Here is a 15,384-nt window from a genome sequence, read left to right as displayed (position 1 = left end):
GATTTTCCTGGAGCCGAGATAAAGAGAGTAAAGCTTTCCAAAATGCAAGCAAATAATCAACTTTCTTTAAACGAGCCAATAATAGTTTTTTCAGTTGACTTAAAGACTTCGAATAGAGCATAACATTAAAATCTAGAGTAAATGAAAAATTGACGGACAATAAAAAACAAACTAGACCATAAATTTCAACTACAATTCAGTTATATAAGATTACCAAAAAGGATAAAATTTTGATAACAAATAAAAAAGAAAAATACTTTTTTTGTTTTATTGTTTAAAAAAAATAAAAATAAATTGAAATTTAGTTGTCTTTAAAAAAATCAGCCTAAAATGGATTTCTATTATGATGCTGTTATTTTCGTAACAGGTAAGGGGATATTTTCAAAAAATAAATTAAATAAATAGTATAAATATAAAAATTATTATTAATTAATAAAATTGTTAATTAATTAATAAAATTGTTCATTAATTAAAAAATGTATATTTCTTCTTATCTAATCAAATAAATTTTCTTTTCAATTGAAAAAAATGGCATTGCATTAAAACTTTCATAATTTTTAATTACTAGACCATATAACAAAATACATGATAATGATTATGCACCATCATCATCATTATCATCATTATGATAATGTTTATTATGTTGTCTGATCATGCAATCGATTGGTCAAAATAGCCACAACCATCACTTTGTCTATGTTGCAAGTTTATCATCATATGGTAAAAATTTTGTGTTCATCCAATTGTCTGTTTTTTTTTTTCTTTCTTGCCATGCAGGTGCCACCGGTTTTGTGGGCAAATGTCTGTTGGAAAAGCTTCTCTGGAGTTTTCCTCAATTGAATTGCATTTACATTTTGATCAGAGAGAAATATGGTAAAAGTCCCCAACAACGTTTCAATGAATTTTGTACGCATAAAATATTTGAACGCCTGCGCACACACTATCCGCAACGTTTGCGTAAATTGAAATTTTTGGCGGGAGATATTGAGAGAGAAGATTTCGGTAAGTTTGTTGAGAATGAGAAAAATTTACTCTCATTATTTTCGCAATTTATTTTATTTCCCAACAGGTCTCAGTAATGTGGATAAAAAGGTTTTATGTGCTGAGGTGAATATAATCTTCCATAGTGCAGCTACGGTACGTTTCAATGAACGTTTAAAAGTTGCGGCTAGAGTTAATGCTGTGGCCACATGGAATTTATTGGAAATGTGTAAAGATATGCCATTACTGAAGGTAGGTGGTCAATCATGAAATTAGGAATAATAGCTGTAGATTATTGGGATCAAAGGTGATCCATATGCTGTCATCACACGAACTATAATAATCAAGCTTTATTTCTATAAAAAATTTTCTCAGACTTTTATTTCTATAGAAAATTTTGTTAAAAATTTTCTTTCTATAGAAATTTTTCACCAAAATTGTATTTCTATAGAAAAATTTTTGGTAAAATTTTATTTCTATAGAAAATTTTGTCAAATATTTATTTCTATAGAAAATTTTGTAAACATTTTATTTCTATAGAAAATTTAATTTGTATAGAAAATTTTGAAAAAATTTTATTTCTATTGAAAATTTTGTCAAAATTTTATTTCTATAGAAAATGTTGTCAAAATTTTATTTTTATAGAAAACTTTGGCAACATTTTATTTCTATAGAAAATTTTGTCAAAACTTTATTTCTATAGATTTTTTTTTCAAAATTTTATTTCTAATATTTTTTTTTCAAAAATTTATTTCTCTAGAAAATTTTCTCTATAGAAAATTTTTTCAAAGTTTTATTTCCATAGAAAATTTTGTCAAGTTTTTATTTCTATAGAAAAATTTGTCAACATTTTATTTCTGCAAAAAAAAAAACGGCAAAATTTTAGTTATATAGAAAATTTTTTCAATATTTTATTTCTACAGAAAATTTTATTTCTATAGAAAAACTGTTCACAAAATTTTCTGTAGAACTAATATTTTGACGAAATTTTTTGCAGAAATAAAATGCTGACAAAGTTTTCTATAGAAATAAAATTTTGACAAAATTTTCTATAGAAATACAATTTTGAGAAAATTTTCTAGAGAAATTTTTGAAAAAAAATTTCTTAGAAATAAAATTTTGACACAATTTTCTATGGAAATAAAATATTGACAAAATTTTCTATAGAACTAAAATTTTGCCGATTTTTTTTTTTGCAGAAATAAAATGTTGACAAAATTTTCTATAGAAATAAAATCTTGACAAAATTTTCTATGGAAATAAAACTTTGAAAAAATTTTCAATAGAAACTAAATTTTGACAAAATTTTCTATAGAAATAAAAATTTGACAAAATTTTCTATAGAAATGAAATTTTTACACACGGTAGTCACTCGAGCCAAAAATAATCTTCCAAAATTAGAAGAAAATTTTACAAAAAAATATTTTGTCAACATGTTATATCCATAAGCGTAGTAAGGCCTTTGGGGGAGGGCTTAGCCCCCTCCAGAAAAAAATTAGCTCCCCCTAGAACGTGAAAACCTATATATGATTTTCCATTATATATTGTTACTGTAGTATAGATAGGGGGCTGTAGCCCCCTGGTTAAAAACGTCTAGATACGGTAATGGTTATATCTGTAAAAAATTTTGTCAAAATGTTATTTCTATAGAAACAAAAATTGTCTATAGAAATAAATTTGTGACATAATTTTCTATAGAAATACATTTTTGACAAAATTTTCTATAGAAATACATTTTTGACAAAATTTTCTATAGAAATACATTTTTGACAAAATTTTCTTTAGAAATAAAATTTTGACAAAATTTTCTATAGAAATGAAATTTTCAGAAAATTTTCTACATAAATAAAATTAAAAAAAAATCTATAGAAATAATTTTTTGACAAAATTGTCTACAGAAATAAATTTTTGACAAAACTTTCTATAGAAATATAACTATGACAAAAATTTCTATAGAAATAAAATTTTGACAAAATTTTCTATTGAAACAAAGTTTGGTCAACATTTTCTATAGAAGTAAAATTTTGACAAAATTTTCTATAAAAATAAAATTTTGACAAAATGTTATATATAAACAAAATGTTGACAAAATTTTATATATAAATAAAATTTTGACAAAATTTTATATATAAAAAAATTTTGACAGAATTTCATTTATAAATAAAATTTTGACAAAATTTCATATATAAATAAAAAAAAATAATAAAATTATATATAAATAAAATTTGACAAAATTTTTTGTAGAAATAAAAAGTTGACAAAAAAATTTTATTTCTACAAAAAATTTTGTCAAAATTTTATTTCTATAGAAAATTTTGTCGAAATTTTATTTCTATATAAAATAATGTCAACATTTTATTTCTATGGAAAATTTTGTCAAAATTTTATTTCTATAGAAAATTTTGTCAAATAACTAAATTTTCCATAGAAAAAGTTTGGTCAACATTTTGTATAGAAGTAAAATTTTGACAAAATTTTCTATAAAAATAAAATTTTGACAAAATGTTATATATAAACAAAATGTTGACAAAATTTTATATATAAAAAATTTTGACAGAATTTCATTTATAAATAAAATTTTGACAAAATTTCATATATAAATAAAAAAAAATAATAAAATTATATATAAATAAAATTTGACAAAATTTTTTGTAGAAATAAAAAGTTGACAAAAAAATTTTATTTCTACAAAAAATTTTGTCAAAATTTTATTTCTATAGAAAATTTTGTCGAAATTTTATTTCTATATAAAATAATGTCAACATTTTATTTCTATGGAAAATTTTGTCAAAATTTTATTTCTATGGAAAATTTTGTCAAAATTTTATTTCTATAGAAAATTTTGTCAAATAACTAAATTTTCCATAGAAAAAGTTTGGTCAACATTTTCTATAGAAGTAAAATTTTGACAAAATTTTCTATAAAAATAAAATTTTGACAAAATGTTATATGTAAATAAAAATTTGACAAAATGTTATTATATATAAATAAAATTTTGACAATTTTTTTTATAAAAATAAAATTTTGACAAAAAGTTACATATAAATAAAATTTTGACAAAATTTTATATATAAATAAAATTTTGACAAAATTTTTTGTAGAAATAAAAAGTTGACAAAAAATTTTATTTCTATAAAAAATTTTGTCAAAATTTTATTTCTATAGAAAATTATGTCGAAATTTTATTTCTATAGAAAATAATGTCAACATTTTATTTCTATGGAAAATTTTGTCAAAATTTTATTTCTATAGAAAATTTTTTCAAATAACTAAATTTTCCATAGAAAATGAGTTATTTGTTTGTAATTTCCCTGAGGACGAGCCTCGGAGAAGATTTTGTCAAAATTTCATTTCTTAACCTAACCTAACTTTCTACCCTACTTTTGTCAGAGTTTCGTATACGTTTCGACTGCCTACTGTAATCCTGGACGCAAATATGTTGATGAAGAAATCTATCCAACCTTACCACCAGTTGATTGGAAATTCTTTATAAGTTGTACCTTGAAAATTCCTGATGAATATTTTGATAGTTTGGCCAACTATATAAAAGTAAGTTTAATACATTTAATGAATCCAATAGAAAAACCTAACGAAGATATTTTCTTTTCTTTCTCAGGGACCACATCCAAATACCTATACCTTTACCAAATCCATAGCTGAACAAATTGTTAATGATTACAAAAATGTTCTGCCCATTGTTATTGTGAGACCTTCGATTGTTACGGCATCACATCGTGAACCCTATCCAGGATGGATAGATAATATTCAAGGTATAACGGGAATAATGATGGAAATCGGTAAAGGTTCGCTTAGTAGTATTTTGGGTGATAAAGATGTAATTTGCGATATAATACCAGTGGATTATGTGGTTAATTCCATGATTATGACTGCACTCAGAGCAACACAAGGAAGGTGAGATATACACAGCAAATCTCAGCAAGATCATATCCAATATAGTCAAGGGGTTATGCTTTAGGGTACATAGCTGAATAAGATTATTCATCAACAAGAAATAATACTTTCCGAAAGAAAACCTTCACTCTTTAGGGCTGTATAAGCTTCCTCAAACTTCTGAAAACTTTAATTCAGCGCAGCTGAATAAGGTTTTATATGGAAAACCTTCAATTCAGCATGGCTGAATAAGGTTTTATATGTAAAATCTCAAATTCAGCGTGGCTGAATAAGGTTTTATATGGAAAACCTTCAATTCAGCGTGGCTGAATTAGGTTTTATATGGGAAACCTTCAATTCAGCGTGGTTGAATTAGGTTTTATATGAAAAACCTTCAATTCAGCGTGGCTGAATAAGGTTTTATATGGAAAACCTTCAATTCAGGCTAGCTGAATAAACGTTTTCAGAATAAGAATTTCCAAAATTTATAATTCTGTTTAGCGAAATATATATTTTCTATAGAAAACTTTAATCCAATGTCGCTGTGTGAAGTTTTCTGTAAAAAAAACCCTCAAGGCAGTCTAGCTGTATATGGGGTTTCTTTGAATTACGTATTACGTTCCGGCTAGATGAATAAAGTTTTTTGGATAAAAATCTTGCTGTATAAAATTTTAATAATACATTGTGTATTGTAGCCTAGCTGAATACATCTTTCCAAGGGATAAATTTATTTCTCACACACACTAAAAAAAATCGCTTCTGTAACATATGCCCCAAACACATTTTGCTTTTCAGGATTGGTCCAAACAAATTATTGTTTGTACTGTTCAAACATATTATGTTTCACCTTAGGGCATACACTGGTAGTAACAAATTTTCATGAAATTTTCTTTGTGTGGATATATTTTTAAGGCGCCAATTGGTTACTTCCATTATTTTACTTGCAGCATACTCTCTAGGTCTCCCTTTCTAAATACATATATGTTTATAGGCTATTTCCAAATTAATATATGTTTGCATCTAAGCATATTATATTTACAAACTTTTTATGTCCCAAACATGTTATGCTAGTTTATGAGCATTATATGCTTGCACTTAAAAATATTGTGTTAAAAAATTTGAGTTCCAAACATATAATTTTTACGCCCAAACATATGAAAAACAGTCTTTTTCGTCCGGGCAGCTGAATAAGATACCTCATTCACATTATACTTCCAAAATCCACTTTTAGTAGATTTCAACCATCATTTGCTAACTAACTCAATTAGGCGTGAACTTTAATTCAGCTGAGCTGAATAAATTTTTGTAAATGAATGCTATAACTCAATTGGTTTTCAAATCTACTAAAAGTGGACTAGGTGTGAACTTTAGAAAAACTTATTCAGCTGAGCTGAATAAGTTTTTCTAAACGAATGCGTAAGCTTCCCAACTCATTATCTTTAGTCACAATATCTGCAACGAAGCTGGGTAAATACAAATGCCCTAAAGAAACTTCCACTCGGCATAACCTTATAAAAGTTTCCAAATGAACCCCTTAATCCAGTCTAGCTGAATAACATTTCCCAGACGGATATGTATTTTTCCATATGACATCTTTAATTCAACCAACTCAAAAATTTAATTCAGCCGATCTTCATAATAATACAGAAATAAAAATAATCTATTCAGTCCAACTAAATAAGATTTTTCATAAGAATTCACCGTAATTTTTATATTTTCTCCTACACACACTAGGATTTATGTATCAAATTATACAGCACGCTGTAAACTGGAATTCAGCCAAGCTGAATAAGGCATCCCAAAGTAAAACCGTGACTGACAAATTTTAAACCTTATAAAAAATGTAATTCAGCATGGCTGAATAACGTTTTCCTAACGAAAATTTTATTTCTACATGACAAAACAAAGATTTTGAAAGGAAAGCGTTAATACAGTCCATCTGATTAGATTTTCCAAATGAAACTTGAATTCAATTTATGTTTTATTTAATTCAAAATTTATTCAAGACTGAATAAAATACTTCATGGTCAGCAAGGCTGAAAAAATTAAAAAATTCAACAAAGCTGAATACAAATTTTTGAATTAAATAAAAAACAATTTGAGTTCATGGATTGTGTTTTCCTTTCGGAATTTTAATTTCGTCGCACAGAAATAATTTTTTTTTTTTTTTTGAAAAATCGTTATTCAGCCAAGCTGAATTACATTTTTTCCATATGAATTTCTTCCAATATTCACATTTTCTTCTATATTTTCCAGGATTTATATATCAAATTGTACATCGGGTGTTACGAATCCCATTACTTGGCATCGCTTGGGCTGCCTTACTCTGAAATGGTCTCGTATTTATCCAACACGAAAAGTTTTCATGTTTCCATATTTTCGATATCGTAAAAGTTTCCTGATGCATGATATTGCTGTATATCTCTTACATTATATACCGGCTATTCTAATGGATCTGATATCATTGATAGTGGGTGGAAAAAGGAAAATGATTCTGCCAATTGCCAAGAAATTTCGACAAGCCTGTTTAGCTGGTAAGGTTTGGATGGATTTCAATTTCTGCAAAATTCGTCATGGATTTTTTTTCGATTTCTTAGGAAAATGTTTTTCATTAAATGAATGGATTTTTAAAAATAAAAGCCGTAATTATTATGAAGAAGTTGTGAATTCTGGAACTATGCCCTGCCTCGATTGGGACTTAAAGGATATGGACTATGATATTTATATTCGACAGTTTGTCATTGGCATACAAAAATATTTGCATCAAGAGAAATTTCGGGAAAATGCCAATAAATGGAAAATAACAAGGTAGGAATTCTTGAAAAAAACAGGATTTCTTTACTAATTTAATCACTTTACAGATTGTACTGGTCCTGGATATTCCTACACATATTCCTGACAATGTTACTCATCTATTTTATATTTTAAAATTATTTATGATTGTTGATATATTGTTGGACATACATTTTATTTGTTATATTTAAAAAATATATATATTTTTAATTTCGTTCATTCCGTTTAGAAATTCGCAACTGAAATAGTTTTTTCTTGGGAAAACTATAGGGTCTGTCTGAGTGAATAATGTTCAACACAGAAATACTTAATCTCAGATGGCTGAGTGATGTTTTCCAAAATACACTTTGCTGAATACCATTATTTATATGGAAATTTTTATTCAGCTTACCTGAATACTTTTTTCTATAGAAAAAGAAGGTGTTCTGCATTTTAAAAAGTGAAATCTTCTAAAATAAACCTTGCTGAATATGATTTTCTGTGCTATATTTTTAATTTATGTTCTCTGATTAAAATTTCTACGGAAAAATATTAATTGAGCTTGGCGGACAAGGTCTTCAGAAATTTGAAGAATGGTGTATTCCAAATTAAACCTCGCTGAATACTATTACCTGTACTAGTTTTTAAATCATGTTGTTGATAACAATTTTTATAAAAAATGTTATTTCAATAGGAATGATTAAGCCTTTTTAATAATAAAACTTTATCAGAAAAAGAGTTTCTCATTGGAAATTAAAATTTTTTTCTTGAAACAACATTTCTGTACGGTGTTCCATAGGAATACATTGCATTATTTCTGGCCAGCTGAATAGGGTCTATCAAACGAATATTTCATTTAGTATTAAAAATTTTAATCTTTTACACTTAGAAAAATAAATAATTGATGCAATTTTTGCATTGTTAATAAATTTACTCTTATTAAATTTACAAATATCTATATATGTTATATATAAAATTAAATAACACTATCATTTAATGGACAAATGGGATAATTATAAGCTAAACTAAAATAAATATATTTCCTATCTATATGAACATCTTCGAAATGTAATATCAATTTGAAAAATTCAATTTTGCGATTTGGCAAATGACAACGTTTCCCTATATCGCCATCCAGATGACATGATTCTTTACAGCTTTCATCAATGATTTCAATATCTCCAATCACTTGACGCCTGCGCTCTTCTTCTTCCATTTTATCATTTAATCTTTCCATTTTTATTAATTCCTCCATGTCATCCAAATCATAGGATTGTGGTCTTAAAGCAAAATTTTTCTCTTCTACTGCAGTAGTTTTTAATTTTCGATTGAATTCAGTGCGATAATAGTCATTGATTAGATTCAATAGACCTTTGGAATACCAGTATATAATACCCATAAGGAATATTCCTTGGGCAAATGGTCCAACAACCATGATGTCTCCTCTATTTGTAGATAATTTAAATTGATTTTGGTAGTTAGAAGTTCTGCGAAATTCTGGGTTTTTGTGTTTATTCTTCTTTTAAAGAATCCCACCATTGCATAAACCAAATGTATTGTAATTTGACTTGTGGCCAGGCCATAGTAAGAATCAGCATAATTGTATTGGCAAATATAAACATTTTCATCATTTCAACACCTGCAAAATAAAAAATAATAATTTTACTTATATTATTTCAAATAGACGTTCAAAGGAGTTTGGTTTTTAGACTACCGTTACCGTTAAGATGTTCTCAAAAGTGACTCAAAAAAATTAAAATTTTGCTAAAAATTGTTTCACGTCCAATTCATTCAAAATCTTTCCTTGAGCTTGAAAAGTTAACGGATTAACCCGTTGTGCCTACCATAAATAATTTTCTTTGCATACTTTTAGGCCGTACACGTATCCGCTTGAAAACACCAATGCATTACCTGACAAAATTTTCTATAGAAATAAAATTTTGACAAAATGTTCTATAAAAATAAAATTTCAACAAAATTTTCTATAGAAATAAAATTTTGACAAAATTTTCTATAGAAATGAAATTTTGATAAAATTTTCCATAGAAATACAATTTTCAGAAAATTTTCCATAGAAATAAAATTTTGACAAAATTTTCTATAGAAATTAAATTTTGACAAAATTTTCTATACAAATTAAATTTTGACAAAATTTTCTTTAGAAATAAAATTTTGACAAAATTTTCTATACAAATAAAATTTTTACAAAATTTTCTCTAGAAATAAAATTTTGACAAGATTTTCTATAGAAATAAAATTTTGACAAAATTTTCTATAGAAATAAAATTTTGACAAAATTTTCTATAGAAATAAAATTTTTACAAAATTTTCTATAGAAATAAAATTTTAACAAAATTTTCTATAGAAATAAAATTTTAACAAAATTTTCTATAGAAATAAAATTTTGACAAAATATTCTTTAGAAATAAAATTTTGATAAAATTTTCTAAAGAAATAAAATTTTGATAAAATTTTCTATAGAAATAAAATTTTGACAAAATTTGCTATAGAAATAGAATTTTTACAAAATTTTCTATAGAAATAAAATTTTGACAAAATTTTCTATAGAACTAAAATTTTGACAAAATGTTCTATAAAAATAAAATTTTGACAAAATTTTCTATAGAAATAAAATTTTGACAAAATTTTCTATAGAAATAAAATTTTTACAAAATTTTCTATAGAAATAAAATTTTAACAAAATTTTCTATAGAAATAAAATTTTAACAAAATTTTCTATAGAAATAAAATTTTGACAAAATATTCTTTAGAAATAAAATTTTGATAAAATTTTCTAAAGAAATAAAATTTTGATAAAATTTTCTATAGAAATAAAATTTTGACAAAATTTGCTATAGAAATAGAATTTTTACAAAATTTTCTATAGAAATAAAATTTTGACAAAATTTTCTATAGAACTAAAATTTTGACAAAATGTTCTATAAAAATAAAATTTTGACAAAATTTTCTATAGAAATAAAATTTTGAAAAAATTTTCTAAAGAAATAAAATTTTGACAAAATTTTCTATAGAAATAAAATTTTGACAAAATTTTCTGTAGAAATAAAATTTTGACAAAATTTTCTATAGAAATAAAATTTTGACAACATTTTCTATAGAAATAAAATTTTGACAAAATTTTCTATAGAAATAAAATTTTGACAAAATTTTCTATAGAAATAAAATTTTGACAACATTTTCTATAGAAATAAAATGTTGACAAAATATTCTTTAGAAATAAAAATTTGACAAAATTTTCTATAGAAATAAAATTTTGACAAAATTTTCTATAGAAATAAAATTTTGACAAAATTTTCTATAGAAATAAAATTTTGACAAAATTTTTATAGAAATAAAAATTTGACAAAATTTTCTATAGAAATAAAATTTTGACAAAATTTTCTATAGAAATAAAATTTTGACAAAATTTTCTATAGAAATAAAATTTTGATAAAATTTTCTAAAGAAATACAATTTTGACAAAATTTTCTATAGAAATAAAATTTTGACAAAATTATCCCTAATATAAAATTATCCCTAACTTTATTGTCAATACTACCAAACACATATATGATATATTTACAGACAGCAACAACAAAATCGCGCCAAATGTAGAAAAAACATTAGCAAATCATAACTACAATTTTCACTTAAAAATTTTGAAGCTTCTAATACAAGAAAAACACAAACAAATCAAGCTCAATAGTGAGAAAATTACATCAATACATACTCAATTGAGAGACCTCTTGATCAATGAGGATCTAAAACTATTTATCGACAGCGAACTTTCTCTTTTCAACAGTCAAATCAACAAAAACAAAACCACACACAGAAAGAAATTTGAGAATCTACTACAACAGCACAACAAAGAGATCAACATAACGTTCAACGAGCAATGGTTTGTAAATACAACGAACAAACACATACCAACAAATGTGCAGTGGCTTCTCTCACTAGGCCCGAAGTATTCGCTCCCTTTGACGAGAGCTCAATTTCCTCTACTGAAAGTCATCGCAGAAGGAGAAGACTTGGTGAGAACTACAGATGACAAAGAAGAGCAAGAAATAGCAAGAACAAAGTTCACAACACTGATAGATGACCATTTACACAAGACAAACGTAAACAAAAGAGATAAATTTATACTAGGTACAGTGGCTCAAACGAAGAAATATTTGAAAGACAACAAGGATGTTTTAATATTAAGTGCGGATAAAGGTGGAAAAACTGTTGCTATGGACAGCAAAGAATACAAATCCAAAATGCATGCGATAATACACGACATGTGTAGTTACAAACGGTTAAAAATTGATCCAACATCGAAATTTCAAACCAAGAATAATAAATTAGTGGAAAAATTATATAAAGAAAACTTAATCAGCATCGAGGAAAAGAATAAATTGACGAGTAAAACTGCTATAGCCCCAAGGATTTACGGCCTTCCGAAGGTACACAAGGAAGGAACACCATTGAGACCAATTTGCTCATCGATCAATGCACCATCGTATAAGATGTGCAGATATATATCTAGTATCTTAAAGAACGTCACCAAAGATTCAAAATACAATGTAAAAGACGCGATTGACTTTAAAACGAAGATTAAGAATGTAAGGCTAACAGATGATGAAATCCTGATATCGTTTGATGTTGTATCACTGTTTCCCAGTATACCGGTAAACCTAGCCATTGCAATGATTGAGAAGAAATGGGACTTAATCAAAAATTATACAAAAATACCTCGTGATATTTTCAAGGAACTAGCACTATTTTGTATCAAAGACAGTAGGTACTTCAAATATGAAGATAAGACATATGAACAATTGAAAGGAATGCCAATGGGATCTCCAGTATCTCCAATAATTGCTGACATCATCATGGAAGAGCTACTAGACGTGTCCTTAAGCAAGATACCGAAACCTCGAATTATAACAAAATATGTGGACGACATATTTGCGATAGTAAAGAAAACCGACGTGGAAAGTACTCTTGACGCATTAAACTCATTCCACAGTCAAATACAATTTACAATGGAGTTAGAGAAGGATAACAAGCTACCATATTTAGACTGTAACATATTGAGAGATGATAATTGTTTGAGGCTGAATTGGTATCAAAAACCAACAGCAACTGGACGACTAATAAATTATAATTCAAAACACAATAAAAGTATAATCCATATGACAGCAATCAATTTTATAGATCGAATCTTAAGGATAAGTGATGCAGAATTCCACAAGGAGAATGAAATAAAGATAAGACAAATATTGACCACAAACGATTTTCCAAATAGAATAATAAGCAGACTAATAAATCGCGTTAAAAATAAAACACTTGACGAAAACATTAAAACTAAGACTATTGAAGAGCCGGACCATTATAAGGATAAATCATACAAACCCATGACTTACGTTGAAGGATTCTCAGAGCGTTTTTTCAAATCGGACGTATATAACAAGGACAAGATTCAAATTGCTTCACGCACATCGAGAACAGTAAAGGAATTATTCAGCAACACAAAGTCAAAAATAAAGAATGAGGACAGGAGTAACATAGTGTACAAAATTAAATGTAATGGAGACAAGTCCAACATATGCCCAATGGCATATGTTGGCACTACAATGACCAAACTTAAGACAAGACTTTCGTCGCATAAATCAGACCTTAAAGCTGTAGACAAATCAGTAGAGCAAAAAACAGCACTTGCAGCTCACTGTGCAACAACAGGACACAAGCCCAACTTCACAGACGTCGAGATACTTGCTCAAGAGAATAATCATAGGCGTAGATACACTCTTGAGATGCTTAATATAATAGATCTCTCTCCTGACAAGAGAATGAATTTCAAAAAAGACACGGAAGAATGCGCGAGAATGTATCGACACATCATAAACAAGCATCGACACAAACGAAGCTTAGTGTACGGTGGCTTGCAGAACGAACAGCATCACACGAACTCACGTTAGTTATTTTCAATATATTATATCTAAAATAATATTGTGATTTGTGAACATTAAAAGTAATTTAATTTTTGTAATTTATGTAGATACAAAATCCCAGAAGATGGTTAGTGGCACTAACCGAAATATTGGAAATAAATATTAAAACAAATCAATAATCGATTGTTTCTATGACCTCAAGCCGAACAAAATTAATAATCAAATTTTCTATAGAAATAAAATTTTTACAAAATTTTCTAAAGAAATACAATTTTGACAAAATTTTCTATAGAAATAAAATTTTGACAAAATTTTCTATAGAAATAAAATTTTGAAAAAATGTTCTAAAGAAATAAAATTTTGACAAAATTTTCTATAGAAATAATTTTTTTTTCAGCGATGGATTTCTATAAAAATAAAATTTTGACAAAATTTTCTATAGAAAAAAAATTTTGACAAAATGTTCTATAGAAATAAAATATTGACAAAATTTTCTATAGAAATAAAATTTTGACAAAATTTTCTATAGAAATAAAATTTTGATAAAATTTTCTATAGAAATAAAATTTTGACAAAATTTTCTATAGAAATAAAATTTTGACAAAAGTTTCTGGAGAAAAAAATGTTACAGAAGTTCACAGAAGGTAAAATCAAACCTCAACTAGAGTTTCATCATCACTTACCTTCACTAGATCTTAGATAATCTCCAAAACCAGAATTTAAATCTTTTTCATCCTCCTCAGCTTTATTAGTCTTTGGTTTAGTGTCATCTTTATTACATTTGAGATCCGATTTGGCAGACTTCTCTGAACGTTTTAGAGAAGGATTTGCGTAATGAGTTTTTTTACCATAGCCCGTAGCTGAATTGGCAAATGCGCCATATTTTCCCGATTTCATGATGCATGAATTCGCCTTAAATAGATTTTTTACCAAAAAAAAAAAACAGAACAAAACAACTGATAGAATCAACAGTCTAAAAAGATGTTATGCGTCCGGCATGAGCGGACAAACTGAATGCTAACAGAATTATGTCTACTTCCATTTGCCAGTAAACGCCAAGACAAAATTAATTTCTAAACACTTTTTAGGTTTCCTAAGCCTATTGATTTTCTTTTGGTTGGCTTAAATTTAGTATAGCTGAAATGAAAATGTGTAAATTGAAAACAGCCACCTTCCTTGTTTTTTATTTGAAAAACTATATCTTTATTCTTTAGCATTTGTTTCTAGAGATCCTAGATGGTAGAATATATCAATGTGTGGTTGCTTTTATTTTCAGATAATTCAATTAATATTAGGCCTTATTGCAAATTGAGATAACACAAACAAAAACTAAACAAAAATATATTGTCATTCGCCAATTTCATTTATATCCAAAATCATCACAACCATAATAGTAAAATAAAAAATAATGGAAAAGTTCAAATTCCAATGTAACAAATTCCCTGAAAGTATCAATCTCTGTTTTTAGCAAACATAAAATAGGTGAACAGACGGATTGCTGCTTCAAAAGGCAACAATCCCAAGGTAAAAAAATTATATGTTATTCATGGAATTGCGAAATTTTAGTTAAAAATTTCACAGTTAAAAATTATATGTTATTCATGGAATTGCGAAATTTTAGTTAAAAATTTCACAGTTAAAAATTTCACGATAATTTTTCCAATTTAAATTTTATTTGAGTTTTATTCAATTAAAAATTTAATTGATTCAACAAATTGTTTATTTGAAACAACAATCAATCACAGAAATTAATAGTATCAATTAATTTTTTTTAATTTGATCAATTAATTTTTTAATTGATACTATC

At 26.2% G+C, this 15,384-nt stretch overlaps 3 protein-coding genes across 3 annotated transcripts; 1 reads left to right on the top strand and 2 right to left on the bottom strand.

Moving 5' to 3' along the window:
- The first annotated feature begins 112 nt into the window (after positions 1-112).
- LOC142220685 (putative fatty acyl-CoA reductase CG5065) lies at positions 113-7,904 on the top strand. The gene is made up of 8 exons (XM_075289949.1): positions 113-367; positions 778-1,002; positions 1,070-1,233; positions 4,372-4,530; positions 4,598-4,893; positions 7,129-7,406; positions 7,470-7,680; positions 7,734-7,904. Exons 1-8 carry the CDS (start codon positions 331-333, stop codon positions 7,798-7,800), a joined length of 1,437 nt encoding a protein of 478 aa, XP_075146064.1. The 5' UTR covers positions 113-330; the 3' UTR covers positions 7,801-7,904.
- A 650-nt stretch (positions 7,905-8,554) lies between these two features.
- On the bottom strand, positions 8,555-9,079 carry Xport-B (exit protein of rhodopsin and TRP B). Its single transcript, XM_075289950.1, has one exon. It carries the CDS (start codon positions 9,077-9,079, stop codon positions 8,621-8,623), a length of 459 nt encoding a protein of 152 aa, XP_075146065.1. The 3' UTR covers positions 8,555-8,620.
- Xport-A (exit protein of rhodopsin and TRP A) lies at positions 8,937-14,603 on the bottom strand. The gene is made up of 2 exons (XM_075289951.1): positions 14,261-14,603; positions 8,937-9,283 (listed from the first exon to the last, which is right to left on the bottom strand). The coding sequence occupies exons 1-2, from the start codon at positions 14,472-14,474 to the stop codon at positions 9,156-9,158; spliced, it is 342 nt and encodes a 113-aa protein (XP_075146066.1). The 5' UTR covers positions 14,475-14,603; the 3' UTR covers positions 8,937-9,155.
- Positions 14,604-15,384: the final 781 nt, after the last annotated feature.

This window comes from Haematobia irritans, chromosome 1 (assembly GCF_050003625.1).
Source record: "Haematobia irritans isolate KBUSLIRL chromosome 1, ASM5000362v1, whole genome shotgun sequence".
In the NCBI taxonomy this organism is placed as follows: domain Eukaryota; kingdom Metazoa; phylum Arthropoda; class Insecta; order Diptera; family Muscidae; genus Haematobia; species Haematobia irritans.
This window is presented reverse-complemented; position numbering and strand designations above follow the sequence as displayed.